The sequence below is a fragment of the Pogona vitticeps genome, chromosome 13 (assembly GCF_051106095.1).
Source record: "Pogona vitticeps strain Pit_001003342236 chromosome 13, PviZW2.1, whole genome shotgun sequence".
NCBI lineage: Eukaryota > Metazoa > Chordata > Lepidosauria > Squamata > Agamidae > Pogona > Pogona vitticeps.
In genome coordinates this window covers 6,752,673-6,779,513 of record NC_135795.1, presented here as the reverse complement: position 1 = coordinate 6,779,513, position 26,841 = coordinate 6,752,673, and the positions used below count along the sequence as shown (strand labels likewise).

General features: G+C 43.8%; 1 protein-coding gene across 2 annotated transcripts in view; it reads right to left on the bottom strand.

Annotated features, from left to right (window-relative positions):
- NTN3 (netrin 3) overlaps positions 1–26,841 on the bottom strand; it is a 235,454-nt gene that overhangs the window by 19,688 nt on the left and 188,925 nt on the right. For both annotated transcript variants that reach the window (XM_020808199.3, XM_072982925.2), the window contains exons 4-5: positions 19,554–19,703; positions 14,705–14,758 (exon numbers count right to left, since the gene is read on the bottom strand). In XM_020808199.3, coding sequence (XP_020663858.3) covers positions 14,705–14,758; positions 19,554–19,703 — 204 coding nt within the window. The remainder of the gene's footprint in view (positions 1–14,704; positions 14,759–19,553; positions 19,704–26,841) is intronic.

Here is a 26,841-nt window from a genome sequence, read left to right as displayed (position 1 = left end):
TAGAGGCATTTTTTAGAATTACCAGCAGGATTTCCTTGGTCTCTCTTGGATTTTCGCTCTCTCCTTGCTGGCCATGGGGAAGAATGGATCCCAGGATAATGAAGCAGGCCCATCAAGAATTACAATTCAGTGTTTAGTTACCCTGATTATCCAGAAATGCTTATATGTGTTTTCTTCCCCTGGTACCATTTTGGTAATATTTAGGCTCATGGCAGAGACTTGTTCTCTCTGGGATTTTTCCTCCCACTTTGCAGTACATTTTGTTTAAATGGGTTGCACTCTTTTCTTTTGAGATGTGATCAAGCTTAGTTTCTTCTTAGAAATAACCCAGCCTGAATGCAGCTATTAATTTATGGTGACCTCCTCCTTCAGCTTTTAATAGAGGTTGACTAAGGGAATAATAAGCTTTACAGGGCTCAAAACCCTGAACCTATTGTAGAGGTGGACAAATCTGTCAGTTTTAGTTTCTCTTACACCCGAAAATGCTAAACCTTAGGTTCTTGGCATCCTGAATGCCCAGTTCTTGGAGAGAGAGAGAGAGAGAGAGAGAGAGAGAGAGAGAGAGAGAGAAAGAGAGAGAGAAATTTCTCACTCATCCTCAGTTCAAGGTTCTAACCAACCAGACAATTATTTATTTATTTATTTATTTATTTATTTATTTATTTATTTATTTATTTATTTATTTATTTATTTATTTATTTATTTATTTATTTATATGCCGCCCACTCTACCCAGTGGTCTCTGGGCAGCTTACAATGGAGATGCTCAGATGTTAAGGATCTAAGGATTTGTTCACCTCTGACCCACTGGACTCCAGGGCCCGAAGTGACCAGAGCTTAAAAAAAAAAAACCAAAATTTTGACTCATTCCAACAATACCTGACTATACATTCAGTACAATAGCACAGAAATGCTTAGTTTTTCATAAATAATACAGAATATATATTAATTGGTACCCTCTTTAAAACTCAATTACTATTATTATTTATGAGGGTAAAGCCTTACTGCTGTCCTTTTGAAGGCTATTCTAGTCCAGCTGCCCTCTCATTTTTCCGTATTCTCTCCTACCCACTCAAAAGGAGGCAATTGAAGCATCCAGTTCTAGATGAACCAACACAACATAAAAGAACAGAAAAGGGAAGGATCTCTAATCTATGGTCAGAGTCTGAGCTTGAAAAAGTTACTTTTTGAGCTGTGGGTTCCAAAATCTCTACACACCATGCTGTTGATGGGGATTCCGGCTACTATAATCTAAAATATTCACTTTTCCAGCTCCGGTCAGTACCGACCCATAATATGTGCATACACTCCTATGTTTCCGCGCTGCCCAGCTGCTTCCAAGTATAAGTAGCCGGCTCGCTGCTTGGTGCCAGGAGCATTATGGACTGCCAGCCTATCAGGCGGTCTGCTAATTATCTTCAGGTCCCGTTTCTTTCTTTCCACCTGTAATTTCAGTTTGGCCACCTTACCTCTTGGCTCCTGGAGCATTTCAAGGGGCTTTGAAAGCACCCACACCCTTAGAACCATGCCTAAAATGATATCTTGGGGAAAATAATGGTGTCCTTTTGCTTCCTTATATTTGCGCAACAAACAGGGCTCTGAGTCTAATGAGGCAGAAATTATTTTTGCACCCTTGTGTGGTAGGGTTCCGTGTGTTTTTTGTGGGGTGGGGGGGAAAGGAAGAGAAGATGGAAGCAGAAGGAGAGGAAAGCAGAAGGAAACGTCAGCAAAAGAGTACAAAAGGAGCAGTGGGATGAGGTTCCAAAGAGAAACACACCCGTTGAGCAGATTTTGAAGTGCTAAAAGCCAAGGCTGAGCTTGTGCACGTTAAGAGTATCAATCACAAGGAGCAACCCTATAAAAGTGTCACGAGAGGTTGGATGGGCATCAGAGAAACTGCTGAAAAAACATCTGAATCCTTTGCCAGCCTCATACACACGTACATATATATATATCTCTCACAGTTTTCTTTAAATGTCCAGGATGAGGTGTTACACGTACTAAAGGGATTTGGAGACAAGATCCATTTAAGCTCCAAAGACTCCCTAAATATGACCCTGTGCAAACAGGTGGCTGCGCTCCTAGCCTCCCTAACGAGTAATGCCCCAGCACAGAACTGGCAGCATCCCAAGGATTATTTTAGTTTTATTTTATTTTTTTTGGGGGAAAAAAAGCACTAATAAGTAGCAGGCTGATTGAAGCCATCTGGGAGAGGGAAGGGGTTGTGGAGAGACAGCAGTGAAAAAGCAATTCAACAAGGTGGTACTTATTTGAGGAAACCTGGGGGCCCAAAATCAGGGGAAAAAAAAACTTTTTGCAGAATTTCAAAGGAGCCTTTAGCAGGTCACTAAGGTTGGGTTTGCTGTGGGGGTTTGTACTCTGTGCCTATGGTGGTTGGGTGAGGTTAACGCTCTAGGGCAGTGATGGCGAACCTGTGGCACATGTGCCACGGCTGGCACGCAGAGCCCTCTCTGGGGGCACATGAGCCATAAGTCGCTGGATTTGCTACCCCTGGCAGCCATACCTGAGGAGGCGGCTGCACCCACAAGTCCTAGTGCCCCGACAGGAGGTGGGCCAGGATCCGGAGCAGCTGATCGTGGTGGCGGTGGGCTGGCCAAGCTACAGGCAGTGGCGGGGTTGGGCATGACTGGAGGCGGATCTGGAGTGGGGTCTGAAGGCATCTCCGTGCTCGGGACTGCCCCTTCTGCTGCCGCCACTTCCGCTGCTGCCACCCGCTGGGTTATGTTGTTGTTTTTTTATTTTGGGCACTTGGGATCAAAAAGGGTTGCCATCACTGCTCTGGGGCAATGATGCAAAATGACCGATCCCAGATTATCTAGCTATAGCATCCCAGGAGTAAGTCTCCCACCCCACTCCCACCACCCACTGTGGTCAATACTGACTCCAAAAGGAAGAGATCATCATCATCATCATCTTAGAACTGCAGAGCTGGAAAGGTCCCTATGGATCATTGGGTCCAGCCTCTGCCAAGGAAGTACAGGATTAACGTCGTTAATCGGATTCGTCGCTATGCGGTGGGGAAAACCCCATAGGAACGCATTAAACTCTGTTTAATGCGTTCCCATGGGGCAAAAACTCACCGCTATGCGAAGATTCCCCCATCCAGCTGCCATTTTCACCGCCCGGTAAGCGAGGGCAGGGCGCAAAAACAGAGCGGGCGGCCATTTTTTCTTCCGGCAGCCATTTTGGAACCGCCAATCAGCTGTTTTTAGAACATCGAAACACTTACCGATCATCGCAGTGCAATGTTTTGCCATTCAAAACATCAAAATGCGATCGCATTAGCAATCGCAAAAAACGTGTCGCTGACAAAATGCTGACAAAATCTGATTGTCACAACAGGACGTTCTCACACGGCTCACAGATTTGAAATGTGGCTAGCTTTGTTTGGTGACTGGTCTTCAGGGATAAGCCCAGGCTTTCTTTGCCTGTGACTCTGACTGCTTGGTGAGAAAGGTCCACCTGAATCACATCTCTGGAAACTAATAAGACTTCAGCTTCTCATGGTGTCTGAAATTTTTAGTTTGGCACTTAGGTGATAGCAGCAGAAGGACTGGAGGCTGGACAATACCACTGGGAAACCACAGCTGTCAACACCCATGGAAGGGAATTGATTCCACCCACCCACTTGCAAGACCAACGAGGTCCAGTACGCTCCATGTCCATCGAATGTCCACGGAATTCAACTGGGAAAGAAGAAGAAAGGAAAAGAGAAAGAAAATTGGAAGAAGGAATAGGGCAGGCGATAAGGACGAACCCGTTTGTCTGATGATCAGGGACTGCAAAACAAGCCAGAGTCACAAGCCTAGGAAAGGCTGCAGGTGACAGAAAGCAGGGATGTTGGCAAATCTTTGGCTCTGGGTCCCAAGTCCGATTCTGAGCCTTGGGTACCACGTCCCCAGTCCAAAATCTGAGTCCCTATTAAAAAGAAGCTTTTCTCTCCAGGAAAAAGGGAAGGGGACTGGCAGGTTGAGTCTGAGTCATTGAGAAACACAAACAAAAAACACGAGTCACGTTGCCGGTGGGACTTCTGTCCGACTGGACAAGCGAGTCCCACAACTGGAGTCCCCATCCCTGGGGGGAGAAGTTTCTCTAGAGGTCTGCCGAATCCATCGTGCCTGCTCGTTGTTCCTCTCTCTGTGAAGGGGGGGAGTTCACATCAAGGAGACGGGCCATACGCTTTCAACATTTGCTAAATCTATGCTGCTCACCTGTGTTTGCAACATAAAAGCTTTATTGGAACAGGAGGGGGGGAAGAGATTAGAAACAGACGTCAATAAAAGAGCTGTCCTCCCCCAGCCGTCCCAGCTGCCCTAACTCTCTGACAAAGTCTTCCCTCTGCAAAATTTTCACCCAAGCAAGTCTCGGGCCTCGACTCCTTTCTTTTCCAAACCACCCCACCGTCAACCTCCTCTCTCTTCCCCTCCTCTCCCCTCCGTCCTCCTCTTCCACAGCCTCTACACACCTTTTTCCACTTAAGCCAGGCCTCTGTGGCCCAGCTTAGAAGTTTCAGTGCCACCACCAAAGATATGTGTGTTTGTGTTGGTAGGTGGGGAAGTGGGTTTTTTTTTTGTGGCCTTCATCCAGGTGGTCACTGAAAGGAAATCATAGCCATTTGTGAGAGAGTGTATGAAACAAGTGGGTAGTGTGTGTGTGGGGGACACACACACACACACACACACAAAACAGTATGTTTGAAAGACTGTTTGTTTGCCAGCTTCAAAAAATTAACATTTGGGACCCAAAGTCGCAGAATTCTCCACGGACCATGCTGGCTGCAGGGTTCTGGACGCTATAGTCTACGAATGTAACTTTTCTTAGCTCTGGTGTATGCAGAATGGAATGGGAGAAGTACATGGTGGGTAACGTTGAATGCAGAAGTCAGTTTTTTGGGGGGTGGAGGGCAGTGTCTGAAAACCAGGCATGGAGACTCAAGTCGCACGACTCACTGTCCAGTCAGACTTAAGTCACACCTGGGACTCAACTCGGACTCAACTTGGCTTTTTAAAAAATGACTTAGACTTGACTTGTGACTCAGAACCCACCCACTGACCCACTGTTCCGTTTTTTCTGGAGAAAAAAGTTTGTTTTTAATAGGGATCGGGCTTGGTACTTGGTACCAAAAACTCAGATTTGGGACTTGGGACCAAAGACTCAGACTTGGGACTTGGGACCAAAGACTCAGACTTGGGACTTGGGACCAAAGACTCAGACTTGGGACTTGGGACCAAAGACTCAGACTTGGGACTTGGGACCAAAGAAAGACTCAGACTTGGGACTTGGGACCAAAGACTCAGACTTGGTACTTGGGACCAAAGACTCAGACTTGGGACTTGGGACCAAAGACTCAGACTTGGGACTTGGGACCAAAGACTCAGACTTGGGACTTGGGACCAAAGACTCAGACTTGGGACTTGGGACCAAAGACTCAGACTTGGTACTTGGGACCAAAGACTCAGACTTGGGACTTGAGACCAAAGACACAGAGTTGGACCCAAAGATTTGCCAAAATCCCTGCTAAAAAAATGGACAATATTTTTTTTTTAAAAAATAATAATTTAACATAAGGAGAGGGAACATCTTGCTTTGAGAAATGTTCTTGGTGCTCCACAAATTTCAAGACTCCACAGAGCCATCTGTGGATTTTGCAGTTCAAATGACATGTGGCTCTATTCTGGCATTATTCAACCTCCTGCTGTTAACATTTTTTAGAGGGGAACCCCATTATCCCGTTCTTCATGGTTACAGTGCTGAGTCTGAAGAGGATATACAAAGAAGCAGGAACTTCTGTTCTTCAGGACTAGCTGTAACGGTGAACAATGCTACAATGGAGGGTGGCCAGAGAACGGGGTCCTCTTAAGAGTGCCAGGCTGGATAATACCCAAATAGGGCTTTGGTTTGTGTTTCTATTAGAAGGCTGCATTATGTTCCCTGAATAAAACGAAGCATCAGGCTGGATCAGATACAAAGACTGGCATTTTGGCCTTCATCTATGGATAGCTTGTGACCGAACCAAAAAAACCCCTCACCTTAAACTGTGAGGGTTAAGTATTCCCTTCTGCTTGGCTCACCAACTGCCCGTCATGGGACCTCTCCTTTTCGTTCCAGTGGCAAACAAGATGCACTTGGAGAGTCCAATGTCATTCCGGTAAAAGCTTCATCTTTGGACTTCAAATCCCAGAATTCCCCAGACAAATGAAATTACAGGTATTTAAGAGACACAAGGCAATGTCTGCGAGGTGTTTTGGGGAGTGCTTGTACAACAGAAAATATTTGGGGCATAAGAAACTATTTGTTTCAGTGACCTAACATGATCCGGGCAGAACTTTGCACCTGAGCAATCGTATGAAGCTGGCACTTACCAATCACGAACAGAGCAAAATTTGCAAAACACAGGAAGTACGGGGAAAAAAATCCTGCTGGACAGCCAGCCATTCTCAGCATGATGGGTTACTGTGATGCACAGTTTGGCCCTGAAAATCCGGGGTTTTGAGAGACCCCCTTCGATTTGCAAAGAAATCGATGCCATACGCAGAAGTTGGGAGCTAGGAGCGTTGCCCAAATGAAGCATTTGTGTAAGAGAAGCGGTTTGAGAGTAAAGAGGCGGTGAGTTGCAGCACCGACACACCAAGCATCTGAGGGTGGATGAAAAAAGGGAAAGTGGAGCAGAGCTGACCCAAAACGGCAGACAGCTGTCGGGCTCCACTTTCATTGAGTCCCGTGAAATGTTTTCATTGGTCCTATTTGGCATCAGCTTCACATTTGTCTGTGTGTGTCTGTTTGCATAATATGAAAGAGAAAAGACTAAGTGAGTTTGCACGTCTGGTTTATTTCACCTGCCCCCCCTCTTTTTTGGGGGTAAAGGAATATTTTGTTTTAAGAGAGATGTAACTTAATTAGGTGTTATGGCTGCAAATCTTTTACTGCTGAATTCTTTCGGAGCCATAGACGGTAAAGACGTGGGCATAACAAAGCATATAGGAAAGTGCGTGTGAGGAAGATGGAGACCTCTATCCAATTTGGGCACGTGCCATTAAGTTTTCCCCTTACAAATTTTACTCCGTAGGTAACTTATGCCTGCTGCTTTCATCAAAGGGACACTCTGACTTCTACTAAATTTCATGCCTAAAATAGCTGCTGTCAGAAATGGGCACGAACTGGAAAAACACTGAATCAGGGTGGTGTTTCGTGGTTCGTGGCTACCCACACGCCACCAACCACCCGCTGTCCCTGAAGATGAGCAGTACAGACGGAAGAGGAGGGAGTGGAAAGATCCGGTAAGAAGGTGAAAGGGAGGAATGGGAAGGGGCCATCTGTTTTGCCGAAACAAAGCGCCAGATGGAAAAAAAGTTTAATGGTTTGTTTTGTTTAGATAAAACGGAATGCACAAACTGAACCACAAACCAGCCTGGTTTGGTTTGTTCCCATCTCTATTTGCTGTTTACACAAAGCAGAAGCGTCAGGAAGCTGTGGGATAATGGGACAGAAAAATGAAGGAGATGGGTACATCGGGATGGGTATGGTAATCAAAGAGTACTAGAAGGAGATGGAAGTTAAGTTGGTTCACTCTGGAAAGGTCTACCTAAAGAAGTAGGTTTGAAGCAGCAAAGCAGATGCAACGTATTCTAGGGGGGCAGCATTCCTATAAACACAGAAAGCCATCGGTTTTGGATAGCAATCAATGCTCGGCACACGGGACTTGAAAAATATAGAGAGTTATTCTGTTCTCTCGTATGAAAAAAATTTTTTTGAGAAAAATATCAGGAAATTCTATTTTGAGAAATATTGGCTGAACCCTAACAGAAGGCAGCTCTTCTAGCTGGGGAGAGCCAATAGATCCCAGCCCTGGATCTTTTTTGAGCCAGAGATCAAAAAGGATCTAGGGCAGGTCACTGCCAGTTAAGTGTTTACAGGTAGAAAAATGGGAGAGATCTTTCTTTCTCAAAATAGGCAAAGCCAGCCTCCAGGAGACTTTTTGTTTAATGAAATAAACAAAATGATGCATCGTATTTACCAGAAGCAACAGACATCATCAATAGCATTTGATTAGAAAAGAGAATTTCTTAAATGCAGAAAACCTCTGAGTAAAAACAGCAGGAGCTTCTGTAATCCTACTTCATTCGCAAATTTGCTTGCTTTGTCTCGTGATTGGTTTTCAGTATCTAAGGCATGTGATTCCTTCATGCACAATCTCTTTAACATGGAAGTTTGCCCAAATCACTTCTCTCCAGTATTAACATGCTTTTAGCTTTAAACACAGGCTACCTATGATACCTCCTTTTGCCCTTTAAATAGCATTTAAATGCAATGTTTCAGTATTTAAAACTATTTCCGGGCCGTGTACTTGGGTATCCTTGCTGAGTGGTAGACGGGGCAGTCTATGCAATTTTGTTATTTATCTCTTATCAAACACACAGATTTTTAAAAGTTTTGTCTCATAGGTGTATCTATTTTCAATGTATTCTTAGGCTAATCTAAGATGTTCTGTATCATAAGCCAGCACTTGTAGATTCTGAATCTTTTTTCCCTGCAAATTAATTAATACATTACTGCATGATTACTTTTGAAAATGCATTACTTTTTACAAATGAGATTATAACAATAGTTACAGCTTCCCACCCACCCCCTTCCAGTTTTTATATTATAAGCTGCCTTGGGTCTTTTTGGAGAAGAAAGGTATATTATAAATATTTTAAATAAATAAATAGTAATAATAAATAACAATAGCTAGACACTACTTTGGAGGTGTCTAGTGATTAATGCTGCAATCCTACACATGCTTTGAAAAAAATAATAATAAATTGAATGCTGCAGCTGCTGGCCGGCGATGCAAATCAGACTTTTCGCCTCTCGACCTCGGCGCTGCTGAAACAGAGCGCAAGGCAGTGGCCGTATGAGCCACTTCTTGAATTATTTGAGATTCCTTCTCCATCCTTAAATGAGATGACCTGCCAAATATAAAAATGGCTAAAAGTTACAGCGACATGGCAAGAAGGATGAATGATTCTTATTGGCTGAAATCCAGTTGCTCAGCATAGTCAAGTTGCATAGTGTCGGCCTATTGAATCACGGGGGGATTCAGGTGGAGAGGAGCTGTAACTAGAGGACTTTGGTCACTGCTAAAATCACAACTTAAGACAGGTACGAACCGCCGGTCTGGTGGATCATGTTGGTTCATTTATCGGCCAAACCAGTGTTCCGTACTTCAAAGTCCCATCAACTCTGGTAGACGCCCAATCAGAGGCCGTGCCTAGAAGACGTGGGGCGGGGAAGCTGGGATACTAACCTTCTAGTGGGTGCCTGCTGGAGGAGGTGGGGTTTTGAAGCATCAAACACCTGTCCAGTCAAGAGATGAACAAGCAGGGGCCACCAAAGAGGTGGTTTATGCCCATCTCTAGTCACAACTAGAGTGGGTCCATTTTAATCAATGGACCTTGCAGAGTAGAGTCACCAAATCCTCACTAACAGGCCTACTCTAATGTGATTTACTTTGCTAAGCAACATGATTTCAGTCATACGGTTACAGTCACCATGTAATTTAGTTACGCATCTGTTACTGGAAAATGGAATTAATTCCAAATAAATTGTTATTTGTAACTGATCTCTTGAGTTTCCAGTCTCTGAGAATGGACTCCATCACTCAACTGGTGCCTCCAGGCTTCTTCTGGAAGAGAGAAGAGCAGGCACGCATTCCTCACAGTGTGTTCTGGGAAGCAGGATTTGCGCAACCCACATTTGAACTAGAAATGGGATTTATAAAAAGAAAAAAACCACAGATAGTTCTGTGGCCCACTTCGCAGACTTCCTCGGCGGAAAGGAAAATAAAGCGTCGACGTTTCTCATCAGGTTTGTTTTATATTTTTCCAACGAAAACTTCTAGGTAAGAGCCCTCGATAGATTTTAAACAAAAATCTTCACCTTTCATTTCCCAATGTATCTTGGACTGGAGATTTACAGGCGCCAGTTCCACCCCTCCGCCCACCCTTTTCCTGAAGTATCCCTCTCTTTGATGTTCTTAATTAAGATACCTAACAGCCAAAAAGGAAAAAAGGGGCTGGGAGGAGAACATACAGTACTTCAGAGTTTGGGAGCGAACAATGGAGTTGCTATGATTTTATTCTTCACAAATCCATCATGCCAGGAAATTAAGACCGAGGGAATGTTTTTTTGAAATCCTCCTCTTCTTGGGGCTAAGAGTGGAAGATAGAGATGCCTTCAAGGGTGGGGCAAAAGATCTCTAGGCTTGAGGCAGAGCGCGAGGTCTTTTCCTTCTCCTTAAGTCCCTGATATCTTTCTGCCAAGGTTGAACAGGTGGACTGGCTGACTCATTTCTGCTTACAGTCATGCCCCACTTAACGATTACCCCGCATTACGATGAATCCGCTTCACGACGATGTTTTTGCAATTGCAATTGCGATTACAAAACAATGTTTTAAATGGGTTTTTTTCGCTTTGCGAAGATCAGTTCCCTGCTTCGGGAACTGATTCTTTGCATTACAACGATCAAAACAGCTGATAGTCGGGTTTTCAAAATGGCCACTGGGTGCACAGAATGCCTCCCCGCTGTGCTTAGGGAGGTATTCCTCCCTATACAGGCACTGAAAATTGCCGCCATATGGAGAGTCTTCGCTGGACGGTGAGTTTTTAGCCCACTGGAACGCATTAACCGGTTTTTAGTGCGTTTCAATGGATTTTTTATTTTCGCTTTACGACGTTTTCGCTCTACAGTGATTTCGCTGGAACAAATTAACGTTGTTAAGCAAGGCACCACTGTATCTGGTCAATGGCTCTGTAAAATCTGGAATTCTAGAACTGGATTGTTGATATCGAACAACTCTGCTATCTACAGTAGACCATCAGGATAGGTAGCTGCATTTTTAAATTTCATGCAACTCCCAACAGGTGATGGTGGGGAATGGCAGAGTTTTAAATAAAAAAGGAGAATAGGTGCTTAGAGAAAGCAAGGCCTGTGGGTATCCAGAGGGAAGACCAACCCTCTCCCCCCATGCCCTTGTCTCACACTGGGAGAAAAAGCAAAAAGAAGCAAATGAGAAGGAAAAGCAGTAAAAGGAAAGGGTGTCGAGAGAGAGATTTCATGAGCGATTCAGCCAAATAGTCCTCGTAACAGGGCAAAACAAAATTACATTCCCACACAAGTTCTAGTACAAAACAACAATTGTGTTGAAAAGCTGGCAAAAAGAGGCAAAGGACCCAGAGAGAGACTGTTAATACAGTAGTGGCATTTTTGTTTCTTTGTAGTCTTGTGCTGAGTGGATGAGCATAACCTAGCAAGGTTATGCTCAAAATCCTACAAGGCAGGCTTCAGCACAATGGAGACCGAGAACTCCCAGAAGTACAAGCTGGATTTCGAAGGGGCAGAGGAAGTAGAGACCAAATTGCTAACATGCGCTGGATTATGGAGAAAGCCAGAGAGTTCCAGAAAAACATCTACTTCTGCTTCATTGACTACGCAAAAGCTTTTGACTGTGTCGATCCTAAAATACTATGGCAAGTTCTCAAAGAAATGGGAGTGCCTGACCACCTTATCTATCTCCTGAGAAAGCTATATGTGGGACAAGAAGCAACAGTTAGAACTGGATATGGAACAACTGATTGGTTCAAAATTGGGAAATGAGTACTACAAGGCTGTATATTGTCCCCCTGCTTATTTAACTTATATGTAGAATACATCATGCAAAAGGCAGAACTGGAGGAATCCCAAATCAGAATTAAGATTGCCGGAAGAAATATCAATAACCTCAGATATGCAGATGATACCACTCTGATGGCAGAAAGTGAGGAGGAATTAAAGAACCTCTTAATGAGGGTGAAAGAGGAGAGTGCAAAAAATTATCTGAAGCTCAACATCAAAAAAAAAACTAAGATCATGGCCACTGGTCCCATCACCTCTTGGCAAATAGAAGGGGAAGATATGGAGGCAGTGACAGATTTTACTTTCTTGGGCTCCATGATCACTGCAGATGGGGACAGCAGCCACAAAATTAAAAGACGCTTGCTTCTTGGGAGGAAAGCGATGACAAACCTAGACAGCATCTTAAAAAGTAGAGATATCACATTGCCAACAAAGGTCCACATAGTCAACACTATGGTTTTTCCAGTAGCAATGTATGGAAGTGAGAGCTGGACCATAAATAAGGCTGACTGCTGAAGAATTGATGCTTTTAAACTGTGGTGCTGGAGGAGACTCTTGAGCGTCCCCTGGACTGCAAAGAGATCAAACCTATCAATTCTGAAGGAAATCAAGCCTGAGTGCTCACTAGAAGGACAGATCCTGAAGCTGTGGCTCCAATACTTTGGCCATCTTATGAGAAGAGAAGACTCCCTGGAAAAGACCCTGAGGTTGGGAAAGTGTGCAGGCAAGAGGAGAAGGGGAAGATGGAGGATGAGATGGTTGGACAGGGTCATCGAAGCGACCAACATGGAGTTGACCCAACTCCGGGAGGCAGTGGAAGACAGGAGGGCCTGGTGTGCTCCGATCCGTGGGGTCACAAAGAGTTGGACACGACTGAATGACTAAACAACAACGACATTGAGTGGATTAAGGGAACACATTCGGGTGCGGGGGGGGGGGGGTCCCTTTTTGTCCAGACTTAACAAATATGGCTCAAGAAAGTGGTGTCATTTGGAAAAGTTGAATTTGTTGAATATTTTGCAATTCCCTGTTTTCCTAGATTCAGTCCCACCACATTGCTTCCCACTGTTTCTTTAAGTGTGATGCAAAGAGAACTCCCACTACAATTTCTTGTATTTGTTGAGATGGGCTGTCTCTGACTCTGCAACGATGCTCACCACTCACAAAGCAAAGAGCAAATGCAAATTTTCCAGAAATTCAAAACTCTGCAACAATTAGCATACCCGGGGAAACCCTGAAGCCAGAAAAAATACACAAGAGCCCCCATAGCTATCAGTGGGTGTATAGCTCCCAATCTGGCTTCCAGCCAGTCCAGCCACCTACTCAAATATTGCGTTCTGTCCTCCTTCCCTTGATTTTCTGTCCCACTTGCCCCCCCCCCAAAAAAGGCACCACATCTCAAGATATACATGGGCAAGCTGGAACGTGTTTAGGGAAGGGTGTTCAAAGATGGCGAAGGGTTTATAAAAGAAGCTCTTGGAGGAACAATTGAGGGAGAGGGGTATGTCTAAGCCCGGAACAAAGAAGACCGAGAGCTGAAAGGACAGCCATCTTCCAATGTGTGTAGAGGTGTCACACAGAAGATGGAACAAGTTTGTATTCTGCGGCTCCAGAGAGCCAATTCCGAACCAATGCATTCAAATGACCAGAAAGGACATTTTGACTAAACTTTGGGAAAGACGTCTTGATGGCCAAAGCTGTCCGACAGTGCTTTGAGAGAGGAGTCCAGCGGGTGGTGGATTATCCCTCATTGAAGGTCATCTCTCAGGGATGCTTGAACGGTGGATTTCCTGCATTAGTAGTGGGCCAGACAAAATGACCCTTAGGGTTCCTTCCAACTCCAAATTCTACGGCCTTACAAAATAACATTCATGATTCTGTAGCTACAGAGTGTGCTCTTTCCTCATTTGACTCTTCCCCCTGCCCTTTAGGGCATCTTGCCCTCTACTCTTTTCTCCTATGTCTCTAAAGGTTGGGCTTGTCCCAAGCATGCTAATATCTTCTTCTCCCTGGATGTGAACGGCACAACTTGGGCTACATAAGGGTTGGCGGCAGGACAATGATATCACTACTGGTCCAGACTGTGAAAGGATTTCCCCCATCTGTTCTTTTCTTGTTCCTTTCTTGTTCACTCCACCTTGGCTTCCACTCCTGCTGAGACCGAATTTAACACGAGCTTTTGTAAACCAAATTCAAAGGTGGACCTTGAACATGCATAATTTCTTCAGTGCACTTATATCTTTTCCACTTTCACTCGCTACTTAGGAAGATGCATGCTTTGTAAAATGCTGCAAAAAAGCAGCTTAGAGCTAAGCATTCATTCCCCCGTGCTGATTATTTTTCTGCCATGTTGTTATACCCAGACATGTGCATCTCAGTAAAATAAAATCCCACATATAACTGCTTTCCCATCGAGACACCTTTTTTTTTTAAACCAGTGCTATACACTGGTACACTTGGTAGGTGGCTGGTTCAGTCTATTTCCAGAGTGCGCCAGTTGTGTATGTTCTCAGTTGTAAGTCTAATCCATATGCTTTGCTAATAATTTCTTTTTTAAAGCCTGCAGTATAAACTGTAGTTAAATTTCTCATTAAAATACGCAGCTTTTTATGTATTTTCCTTATTTTTACATACTTCCTCCTCTTCTGTGTGCCCTTCGAAATATAGCTTCCAAGTTATCTCTCTAAAACATACATTTTTTGATCCAGGAACTTCATCGCAGTATTTAAAGCATACAATCTGGCAGTCTTATTGGTGTATTCGTTTGGAAAAAGTAATGTTGAACAAAAAGAATAAAGCAAAGGAACCGGAAGATATAAGAAAAATGCAAATAAACGGCTTTTTGTACAAAACCTTAAAAATATATATATACAATGGGCAATTGTTACTGTGTCAACTCTGTTTTGAAAAAAAACACCTGTTCATTTAAAGCTCTGGGGAAGAATTCATACGAGGACAACTCCTGAGTTACACAGAACAGAAATGCCATCCTAAGTCCACAGCTGGGAATTCCAGGATAGCCATTGCTCACCTGCTGGTTCTTCCGTGCTGGTGACCACAGAGGTTGGATTGATAGCAGGAATCTCTGGAAAATAAACGACGGCACTTCTTAGTTGGCCGGACCCCATATGTGCACATTCCCTGTCCAAACAGAAAAAACTGAGACCGTCTCCACCGCTAGTACCAGACCTCGGAGGTGGCTCATTTCCAGAGTGATGGGTTTCTACCCTGCTCCTCTCCTCTCTCTCTCTCTCTCTCTCTCTCTCTCTCTGCATGCCACCATCACCTCTCCATCCCTTTGGGACCTTGTTTCCTGTCGGAGTGCCTCTCTCCCAAAACGTCTACCTGTTCCACCCACACCTGTCATCCTGGTATGCCTTGAGCGGCCACCCTGAGGGAGGCTTAGAAGTCTCCTACTCGGAATGGGGCCTTCTCTGTGGCAGCCATGTTGCTTTGGAATTGTCTCCCGTCAGAGGTGCGCCTGGCCCCAATCCCTCCTTTAAGTTAGTTAGGCAACTTAAAGACCTGGCTTCTTTTCACAAGCCTTTTCATAGCCTTGCCCCACATTAAATTTTAAATTAATGTTCTTATTGGTTTTCGACTGGTTCCATTCTGAACTTGTCTACTTCCCTCTGCCGGCTGTTCGTTGTTGTTGTCTAATTTTATTCTGCTTAATGTTATCGTACTTCCGGGGATCATGTTTACCATGATCCCTTTTCTGAATTTTCTGTTTTTGATTTGTTTGTTTTTATTCTCATTCTGATGCTATTTTGATGTTGCTCTGTTAGCCACCCAGAGAAGTGGCTCTGCTTCTAGTTGGGAAAGATGGAAACAACAAACAAACAAATAAACAAACGAATGAACGAGCGAACGAACGAACGAACGAATTAATGAATGGATGGATGGATGGATGGATGGATGAATGAATGAATGAATGAATGAATGAATGAATGAATCTGTGTTCTCTAAAGGAACATAAGCCTGATTCCATCATTTATTATAGAGTTTTATTTATATGTCACCTTGCTTCCATTGAGCTCAGTGCTCTACTCCTGATTTTAACAAAACCTCACAAGAACCCTGTGAGGTTAAGTGAAGCAAAGAGAGGAAAAGTAATGGTCACTCGATACGTTTCATAGCTCAGTGAAGGCTTGAACTTGGATCTTCTGTGTTCCAGTCCAACACTGTAACCACTACACCAAATTGTCTCTCTAGCCAAGTGCCGTCTGTTTTGACTAGTAGGAGCTTTCTAGGCTAAGCCATCACATCATCTCTTTTGTATGTGCTAGCCACTTCTGGCTGTCCTATAAACCAAGGCCCTCCAAAAGTCATTAACGGCACTGCTCTGCTGTGTCAATATCTTGCAAATTAAACTCTATGGCTTCCTTTATTGCATCAGTCCATTTTATTTGAGGGCTTCCTCTTTTTTTTACTGCCTTCAATGATTCCTAGCATTCCTGTCTTTTCCAGCGAATCTTGACTACTCATGATATAGCCAACGTACAATAACCTCAATCTAGTCAATTCAGACAGTAATGAGTGTTCCGGCTTGATTTGATCTAGAACGACTTGTCTTTTAAAAGGTCCATGGTATGCATAACCCTTCCTTCAAACACCACATTTCAAATGAACAGAATTGTTTCCTATTGGCTTTTTGCTCATCTAGCTTTCACACATGTACGTAAGATCTCCCCGTGCCTTTTAAATTGCAGGCGCCAGGGGCTGAACTGTATTTGAAAATGCCTTTCTTGTGTTCTGACACTAAATTTTGGTACCTTTCCTGCATTTGTGCAGAAAGTGATGCCTGAACACATACACACACAACATTCACAGGCAAAATTATCAACATGGACTCCTCAGTGCTGTATGGTCTTTAGTGAAAACAAATGGTAAGACATTTCCAACCTAGGTGGAAAGAAACCTAGATTCCTATCTCATTGGTTTTTAAGAATATGCCAAACTAACTTAGAGTTGTTGGAAACATCTGTAAGGCACAAGGTGAGCTTTCCCCATTTATATTCTTGTCCTGTGGGTTGAAATGCCATTTGCTTGCATCGTCCCTGTCTTGAGATAAGAAAATATGACTAGAGTTCATGGTTCACTATCCTTGTAATATTTGTATTCTGTCACAAGGTGTCACTAGAGTCTTGCCTGGTAAGTATGAACTGGTCCTTGCAAAGAAAGAGCAAAGGGTCCTATGCTGACATGTAACAACTACTGAGAGCCTTGCAAAGCATAAGCAGATACTCAATGATGAGCAATAAAGATCCCTTCATGATTAGCATAAATAGCACCTCCTTCCATTTCAGATGGAAGGGACGTGGTGGCGCTGTGGGCTAAACCGCAGAAGCCTGTGCTGCAGTCGTAAGATCGAATCCATGCAACGGAGTGAGCGCCCGTCACTTGTCCCAGCTCCCGCCAACCTAGCGGTTCGAAAGCATGTAAATGCGAGTAGATAAATAGGGACCACCTCGGTGGGAAGGTAACAGCGTTCCGTGTCTAAGTCGCACTGGCTATGTGACCACGGAAGATTGTCTTCGGACAAAACGCTGGCTCTGTGGCTTGGAAACGGGGATGAGCACCGCTCCCTACAGTTGAACACGACTGGACAAAAATTGTCAAGGGGAACCTTTACCTTTACCTCCATTTCAGATATTCTGACAGTGTAACCAGTGTTTGAGAATACAGAGTTAAATTGCAAATTTATTCAGGATGCAGTAAGTAAATTAGTTTTGAGTTGAGCTCAGCAGCCCTAGAAAGAGGATTTCTTGAAACTAAACCAGGGGATATTATGACAATTTGTTTCTTTTTTATTTTAATTTTATTTATTTATTTAATTTACATCCCGCCTATCTAGCCAGTTAAGACCACTCTAGGTGGCTAACAACACCTCTGCATCCTCAGACTTCCCCCTTAAACAGTTACCTTGTTTGTTGGCGCATGTCCGCAGTCTACAGAAACTGACTTACAGAAGCTGACATTGGTTGCTGTGACATACAACACAGAACAGCCTACTGTCTATGTGCCAGTCAACAACTTCTTGAAAATCCCATTTTAATCTCTGGATCGCTCAAATAATTAAAACACAAAAACAAACAAACAAAACAAAACCACACATTTCTAATAGGTCAGAAAATCTTTGGTTCTGCAGATGTTTTGACCTATTAACTTCCATCCAAACTTACACAGTATGGTGGATGCTAAGGGATTGTGGCTTTTGTAGTCTAAAACATCAGGAGGGCAATGGGTTTCTAAGCCTTAGTTAATACTCTGATGATGGACGAATTCAGGATAAGATTTTGCTAAGGGAAGGATATATGGAAGCCGCTTTGATGTCACTGTCCTGGAAAGACAGTGATTCAAAACACCTGGGAGAACACTTTTGGCCCATTCCCTTTCATCCCTTCGTAATGTGCACGAAGATAAATACTAAGGGCTCGATCACACTGGCAATAAGAACCGCTCTTGAACTGGGCTTTGCATAGATAAAATCGATTTTTAACATCCCTGTGACACAACACACATGGAAGCTGCCCAGAGAACTTTGGGTAGTGTGGGCGGCATATAAATTAAATTAAATGAATAATAATAAAGTGTGGATTTTTTTTTTTTTGCCCAATAACTTAAAATCAGGAGTGAGACATTTTACTGGATCGATAGAGGATCATTTATTTTAAAGTGGATGTGAAATCGATTTATTTTTCATTGGTTTGGCATATGTGAATGGCTCTGCCAGTATAAATTGTATCTGTTGCATTGGGCTGGCTGCCTCCCACGTGCGGCTTCTGCTGTGGGCTTGTTTTTAATGTTTTGCTTGTTTTTTAGCAAGTGGGACAGCGATAGTCTGACACGACGGTGGAAATTTAGGAGCCACAGCAGAAAAAGAAAAGGAGAAAGCATTCCCTCCATCTCTACCAAGTCAAGAAGCTCCTGATATTGTCAATGTCAGTTTCACTTTGTGAAGGAGGGGGGAGGCTTTCTCCCTTTCCCTCTCTCTGCTGGCTTGTACATTCCCCCTGTCATGACAGACTATCACTATCCCACTTGGGAAAAGAGCATAAAAATGAAAAACAAACCCACAGAAGTGGTAAGTGGCTGTGGAACGCAGCCAGCACGAGGGCGGGCGGACACAGGACAAAGGCTCCAATGAAAAAATTCTAAATGGATTGCAACATTGAAAACATTTCTGCAAACATGCTGGTTAATGAAACGATGCAAAATCTCACGTATAGTTTCCTGAAGTGGTTATAAGCCCTGACTATATTGGAGTAATAATGTTCAAAGTGAATGTCCGCAGTGATACAAAAACGATGTGACTGTAAATCAATTTAAAATGCATCAGAGCTGAAATGGATACAAACCAACAGTGTGATCAAGCCCTAAAAGGTTACATGAAGCTCTATATACCTGAGTCCAACTATTGGTCTATGGGCCTGTTGGTTTTATATATATATATGTATATATGTATATATGTATATATGTATATATGTATATATGTATATATTTCTCCTCTAGAAGAATACCTTGCCCCACAAGACTCAGATGGTCCAAGAATCAACACAAGATGATATCTAGCACTCTGTTCTGACAATTTCAGGGCCACTGTGGAAAGGATCTACATAAGTAGCATAATAAAGCAATTTGTAATCCAATTAATATAACCCGTGTTATAGCTTTATTGTAATGCCCAACTCCTCCTCCTTTTCATAAGGTGAATTTTCATGTCCAAAAGCGGAATGCATTCCCCTTTAATCTCATTTTTTAAGACCAGCCGTAGAAGCCATCATTACCCTGTGACGAGCAAAACAAAGCAAAGGAGAGAAAAAAAAACACACACAAAAGAATGCGGGCTGCATGAGAAACTCAACAGCATTACTCACTGATGCACGGAGCCACCGGTGACCGGCTCTGCTGGTAGCCTTTGGCGCAGCGGTTGCAGGTTAATCCTGTCACGCCATCTTTGCAAGGGCACTGGCCGGTGGTCTGGTTGCAGGTTTTTCCAGCTGCACCGACAGGATGGCAATCACATGCTAAGCACAGGGAGGAGAGGGAGGGGGAGACAGAGGAGAGAAAGCAAAGAGGAAAGAACATTGGACGATGCAAGCACACATACAAGACGTTTATGCATTTACAAAATTCATAAAACCATCGGCTCTGAGACCCGGAATTATACAGGAACAACAGATCAATGCAAAGCACTCGGGAACAGCAAGCAAAAGATCTCCCAAATCAGCCCCAGGGTGGGATAAAATTGCACAATACACAACAGAGGGGAATAAACTGTGAGTGTTTGTGTGGCTATTCAGCACTAACATAGCTGAGTGTGCAGGGATTCAAACTTCCAAGAGACAAACACCGGATGGACCAGTATGTCTGTTTCTGTTTCTCCCCTATTTAAAGTAGCACTTCCCCCCCCAACTCTCAAATTCTTTCCATCCCAAATAGGAATACATGTGGGGAATTTTCAGATACATTCTTATAAAAACATAATGAAATGAAATGCTCCCCAAATAGCTCTGACTTTATGGGACGGGATGTACTTGGGGGTAGAGTGGATGATTTCAGATGCAGTCCCAGGCATCAACAGATCAATGGGAAGGGAATTTATAGAAGAGAGTTCTCTGTAGAGACCCCTTGGGGCCTGCCATGACTTGCAGTAGACTATGTTGGGCTACACGTTCCAGTGGTCACCATCCGGCTGATCATTATGCAGCTTCATATATTCACGACAAATTGAAGCCATCTCAGGATAACATTAGGAAGCTTTCCACAGTTTCACACCTACCAGATGTGCTAAACTACAGGTCCCATCATACATAGCCATTGGCCATGATGATGGAGCATTCTGGCAGTTGTGGTCCCAAGCAGTAACTCTGCCAAGCTCTGATAAACAGTACCTTTGATTTACTGTTCAGTTATGAAATTCACAAGACTCTGATAGTGCCCTCTTTGTAAGCAAGGGAATAATGGATAATAGATGGTGAACAATCAACTAATGAATAACAAATGGAGGAGGCGAATGGTCAAGTCTAATCGTCAGGCGCAAGAGAGCAGCCGCCCCCTTAAGCTGAAGTGCTTGTACACAGAGAGAAGATTGTTTGGAGGGATTCGATGCGGCCGGCCATGGGATCTTATTTGTTGATAAGGAGCAAGCTGCACCCTCTTCTATGCTGTCATTGATTAGGAACTGCGGGTAAAGGACAGGCAATACTTCCACCTGTCAGGCGTTCAACAGTGGCGATATAATGTTTTAAAAAACAAATAATTAAATAAATAAATAAATATGTGCGCCCTGCCAATTAGGCCCTAAGCCAGAAATTTTTAATCAGAGGGCTGAATATAATAAGGCTGCAGGGCTAAAGGGAATGCAGGTGAAGAGTTTTCAATAGCAGAATTTCCCATATTTTCCACCTATAGGACTACACTTTTGTCTAAAATCTTTAGACTAAAAATTGAGGGTCGTCTTATACACGGAAGTAAGCTGAGGAGAGGGGGAAAAAGTGGAGGGGAAAGCTGGGATCAAAGCGATCCTGCAGGGCTCTGATCCCTTTCCCCTATACTTGCTAAGCCCCACTTAGATTTCGTAATTTTGGATTATAAAAGTGAGGGGGCGTCTTATACATGGGGGCATCTTATACACAGAAAAATATAGTACTTCTAGCTTCTTTGGGGAAAGAACTGTAGCCTCTGGCCCAAAGTGCTCTGCCCTCCAACCCATGTTGTTGGTGCCTCCCCACTACGCACAAAGCAGGAGCCGCCTGCACAAGCCAGCTCTTGTGCCATACAATATATTCCTCCTGGACACGTCCAGAGAATATCCAGACTGTTGGCAGAAAGGACCAACGCCTGTTGCAAGTGAACTGAAGTGAAGGCCAGGATGACCTGTCTCAGAGGTTCATACTCTTGTCTTTGCTAACTCTCCTGGTACATTGAGAACACAAGCCTTCTTTACCCCTCCTCTCCATCTGCTTTCTCTTTCACCTTGCACCTCCATTTTGGTTAGAAAAAGATGGATCTGCATGCATGGAAGCCACCTCTAGGGGGTTTAGTAACCTAGTTTTAAATGCTTTTTAAAATACCCTCCACTACCGTTAAATGGGATGTGCTAGCGCTGCGGGCTAAATCGCAGAAGCCTTTGTGCTGCAGGGTCAGAAGACCGGCAGTCGTAAGATTGAATCAACGGGACGGAGTGAGCTCCCGACACTTGTCCCAGCTCCTCGCCAACCCAGCAGTTCGAAAACATGCAAATGCAAGTACAGTAAATAAATAGGTACCACCTTGGTGGGAAGGTAAAACGGCGTTCCCTAGTCACGCTGGCCACGTGGCAATGGAAACTGTCTTTGGACAAGCGCTGGCTCTACGGCTTGAAAAGCGGGATGAGCGCCACTCCCTAAAGTCGGACACGGCTAGACTAAAAATGTCAAGGGGAACCTTTACATTTTTTTTACCGTTAAATGGACTTCCTTGTTAATAAACAGTAAGCTTGCATTTTGCTTTATTTCCAGTCATCAGAATAATCATTCCTCTTCACAAGTAGAATGCTAAGTGATTGCACCCTGCCAATTAATACCAACATAGTCCTCATACAATTATCAGGCTCCCTGTCTATCAGTCAGTCTGGTCCAGTCCAGTATCCTATCCTATTCTCTCTGTTAATACAAAAAATATTCAGTATGTGTACAACATATTGTGTATCACTTGTAGTCTTTCTGGCTGCAGACTCTGAGATTTTCATATACAGTACACATTTTTCTCTGTTGACAAGTCAGAATCACGCATTGCCAACCCCAATGGGATGCATCTACATGACCACAGAATTTGCCCTTTCTAAGCCTGTCTTTCTTGGGTCAACATCCTGGTACATCATCCTGTATATTAGGATGCCTTCCTGCATGAAGTTCTGGACATCCAGAAACAGCCAACGAAGGGATAATCTATAGCTCCTATGCAACGAGGTAAGACGTCTGCTCATATCTCCAGCGGTGAGCCCATCGCCAGCAAATCACAGGCAGAGCGGAAGGGAGGGTGCATTAAGGCTCATTAAAGGTAATGAATTGCAAGCCTGAGAGAGATTGGGAGGGGGGGTGGAGAGGAGAGAGAATTAAAATAAAAAGAAAAAGAAAAAAAAATGATGATGGGTGATTTCCGGTGGAGGAATTTTTAAACTTTGGAAAAAATGTGTAGCAGAGGCGGTCTGGTTTATGTCAGAAGGAAAAAGGGGCTAAATTTATTTACAATGCTTGGCTCATTTTTATTGTCAGAGAAGCAAACAGTGAAGGTGGTTTTCTCCATCAAAGTCTGCCAGGCTGATTAACAGATTTTGACGGTCCTCGGCCCAAACGGCAACTGAACCTCTCGTCTCCCTCTGCCCAGCTGTGAGAAACTGCATGTTAAAAATACCATTCCATTAATTATAAAACCGCATGCAAATAAAATGCACAAATGCTGTGTTTATTACATGGCAGCTAGGGAGAATATTTCTACCATAGCCTTGTAAATACTGCCTGTAACTTGCATTGGCCAGCTGCTGTTTGATGAAGCTGGATGCTGAAGGGGGGGGGGGTCCTTCTGAGTTCTCCTGGGTAGTAGCGCCAATAGCTCATCCAGATATGCATCAACAAAAGAGGACCAAAGTTTTATTTATCTATTTATCTACTTGACTGATATACCACTCCATTAGTGCAAACATTAGTCAAAACAGTTTGCAGGTTAAAACTTAAGGCCCCCAAAATCCCACATAAATACATTCAACAATAAGTGATAAAACAGAGTAGGTCTAAAATTTATACAAAAAGGGGGGAAACAACATTAACATTAATTAATGTTAAAATTAATTATACCCCGCCCATCTAGACACATGTCTACTCTGGACGGCTGACAAAAATAGAAGAACTTCTCTACTTCTTCGTTCTGCTGCTGCTGATGGTGGTAGTGAAGGAGCCGGAAGGGGTTGTGGTTGGTGACGAGGGCTTGCGTGCCCCTCCTCCTCCTCCTCAGAGCCCCAGCCGGGCCAAGGAAACTCCTGGGCAGCTTCCTCTGGCTGTTGCTCCACTTGGCGGATAATCTGATGCAGCCCAGCCTCACCCAGACTCTGCCTCCAGCGGCCCCCAGGTAAATTGAGTTTGAGACCCCTGATGTAGATATTAAAAAGCATTGGGAAAATGTTTGACCCCTGTGGGACTCCGTAGTCAAAGTACCAAGGGGTGGATAGAATCCCCAAGCTTGATAGCCTTCCCAGAAAGATTCCATGGTCAATAGTATCAAAGGCTGGAAAAAGATGCAGGAGAATCAACAGGGTTACACTCCCCTCTGTCTACCTTCTTTAGGAGATCATCCCACAAGGTGATTAATGCTGTTCCCGTATCATCTCACAGCCCAACCAATTGAAATGGAGCCAGACTACCAGTTTCTTCCTCTTGCACCTGCAACTAGTCAGCTGCCACCCTCTTGATTAACTTCCCAAAATCGGAATCTTTGAGATTGGTCTATAGTTGTTTAACTTGTCCGTTACCAGATGATTTTTTTTTTTAACGAATGAGCCTTATTATAGTTTCATTTCAACGGGAGGGCACACGGTCTTCCCGAAGAGATATGCTGATGACGTGGATACGACATTCTATTGTCGTATCCATGGGAAATTTTAATAGCCAAGATGAGCAAGGATCTGAAAAAGATGTACTGTAGTAGCTTTACAGCTGCAAGTGCCTTGTCTGCTTCCTCAGGCCTTACCAGTAACTTGGACTCAATTTGCAATTTGGAAGCCACCCACCCTCCCTCTTTTATAGGCCAAAAAAACTTGTTTTTAATAGGGACTTGGTCTTGGGACTTGGGACTTGGGATCAAGGACTTGGGACTTGTACCAGAGATTTGGACAGGGACTTGGTACCGAAGACTTGCCAACGTCCCTGTTTGTGTTAGCTCTTCCAGTAGAGGACTGTCCCTTTTAAATCAGGAGACGTGGCCATCACACCATTTCCGTGTGGAAGGCAGCAGCCCAGCTTGCTAAGGGAAGCTTTACACACAAGTCCAGGCGCATCAAAGCATGTTGTGACTGAAGGAAAGCTCAACATAACCCAAGGACTCCGCCACCCGCTGCCATGTGTTATCACAGCTGAGCCCCCCAAAGACTCTCATCAGAAACACGTCCGTTTCCAATCCTGGCCCTGATCTGATAAGACCTGTTGCATCTGTTCCCCATTAGATGCTACGGGCTTGCTTCTCGCCGAGTTTGAGAAGGCCTGTTGCGCAGGGACATGGAGCTCTAGCTCAACCCCATCTGGTGAAAATTAGGGGAATGATAACATCTCTTTTGAGTGGGGTGGATGTGTGCACGTGTGCGCGTGTTTTTTGTTTGGCTTTGAAATCATGTTTGGCTGTTACAGTGATGGAAACCATGATACTCCTCCTTCCCCCGCAACATGCCCGGATCTTTGAATTGGGCTCCGGTTCAAGGTGAGTTGATGGAACGCTCGTCACACTTCACTCTGTGATCCGTGTTCATCCACCTAAGACCGCATCAAAAGTAACTATGCTTTGTCTGCATTCAGGCCTGCGAAGAGCTGTTTAATTCATTCCCAAAGGGATTCAGAAGAGGCACAGACCAGAGCTTGCAATTTTTTTTGTGTTTTGTTTTGTAAACCAATACTCAGAATGCTTGGGACTCCGGGAATCACAATCTAAAAAGAATGTTTTCCAAGCCTTTCCCCCAAGCAGTGAAAGTGTTATGTGCCCACCTCACAATTACATTTTCACATAAAACAGAAAATAGAAAAGGGAGACATGGAAGAGCTCAAGAAATGCAGAGGATCACAGGTTCATTCTCCCACGTTGCCTAGTTATACAGACCAGTTGGTACTGAGTGGGGTCTCTCTAGCTGACACTCCAGAAAACAATTACAGTAGGCAATGTTGGGTGAAACCCTGCTATGTCAATTATGCCTGTGTAAAGCTAGATGTCATCAGCAGATGTCATTTTTTATTTTTTATTATTTTGAAATTAAACATGTCCTACTTCTGTCCTGAGGCTGACGTGTAATCCCTTTGGGTGTTAAGAAGCTGTAGGAACCGCGGGACAGGAAGAGGAAGTCTTTAATTACCAAAAGCCATCTGTCAGTAAAACCCACCCTTTGTATGTTGTGCTCTATTTTGTCCTCTTTTCCAAGTGATGCAGGCATAGCAACTGAATACACTGAATCACCATAGCAGCTACCCCTACAAAGCTGCCCCAAGATCACTAAACATGGTTTGCAAGCAACAGCAGCCAGGCTGAAATTTAGATTCTGAACTGAAGGCTCTTTCCACACATTTCCAGGCTAACAGCGTTCCTCACTAGGTTCACTCCTACTCATATAACTGGGATATGGCCCTCCAGATGGCACTGGACAGCAATTCGTCTGCTCAGCCAGCTTGGCCAACTGTGAAGATACTGGGACCAGAAATTTAGCACCATATGGAGGACCACACATATTCTGCATACCTTGTATTACAGCATCCAGTGGAGAGCAAGCAATGGCACTCCGTACTTAAGTCACAACTACCTAAGATCCCATTGATTTCCGTGGGTCTATTCTAATATGACTAAAACAGGATCCAGACTATAAGTCATGTTTCAAGCTGGTTATATTGCTAGTGATCTGTTAAGTTTATTACTGACCCCTCTGTTTCTGTTTTGAGGCAATGCTATTGCCTTATCCAATAGTTAGGGGGAGAAACATTTTAGTTTTGAACTGGATTTTTCATTGTTCCCATTTAAAAAAAAACAATTCCAAACAAGTAAACAAAGATCAGCAATCTAAACATAAACTACAAACCAATATAAATGGCGCGTAGTTACATGAGAAATATATACCTAATGATCTTGGACAGGACAGTATTATAAAGCATCAAACTTCAGCTAGATATAACTTACATTACTGTTTACACAAAAATAGCTAAAAGGCAACCAACCTCTTCCAAAACCATTCCACAACAATTTTTTTTAACCTTCCTGCTGTTGCCTATGTTCAGTTTTCCCCCTAAGACATTCCTTCAATTTTGCATGCTATGTGGGTCCAGTCTCGAAAGCGGCCTCCCCCAACCTGGCACAATCCAGATGTTTTGGCCTGCAGCTCTCATCAGCCCCAGAAAACCTGGCCTATGGCGAGAGATCAAGGGTGGCGAAGCCCAAAAC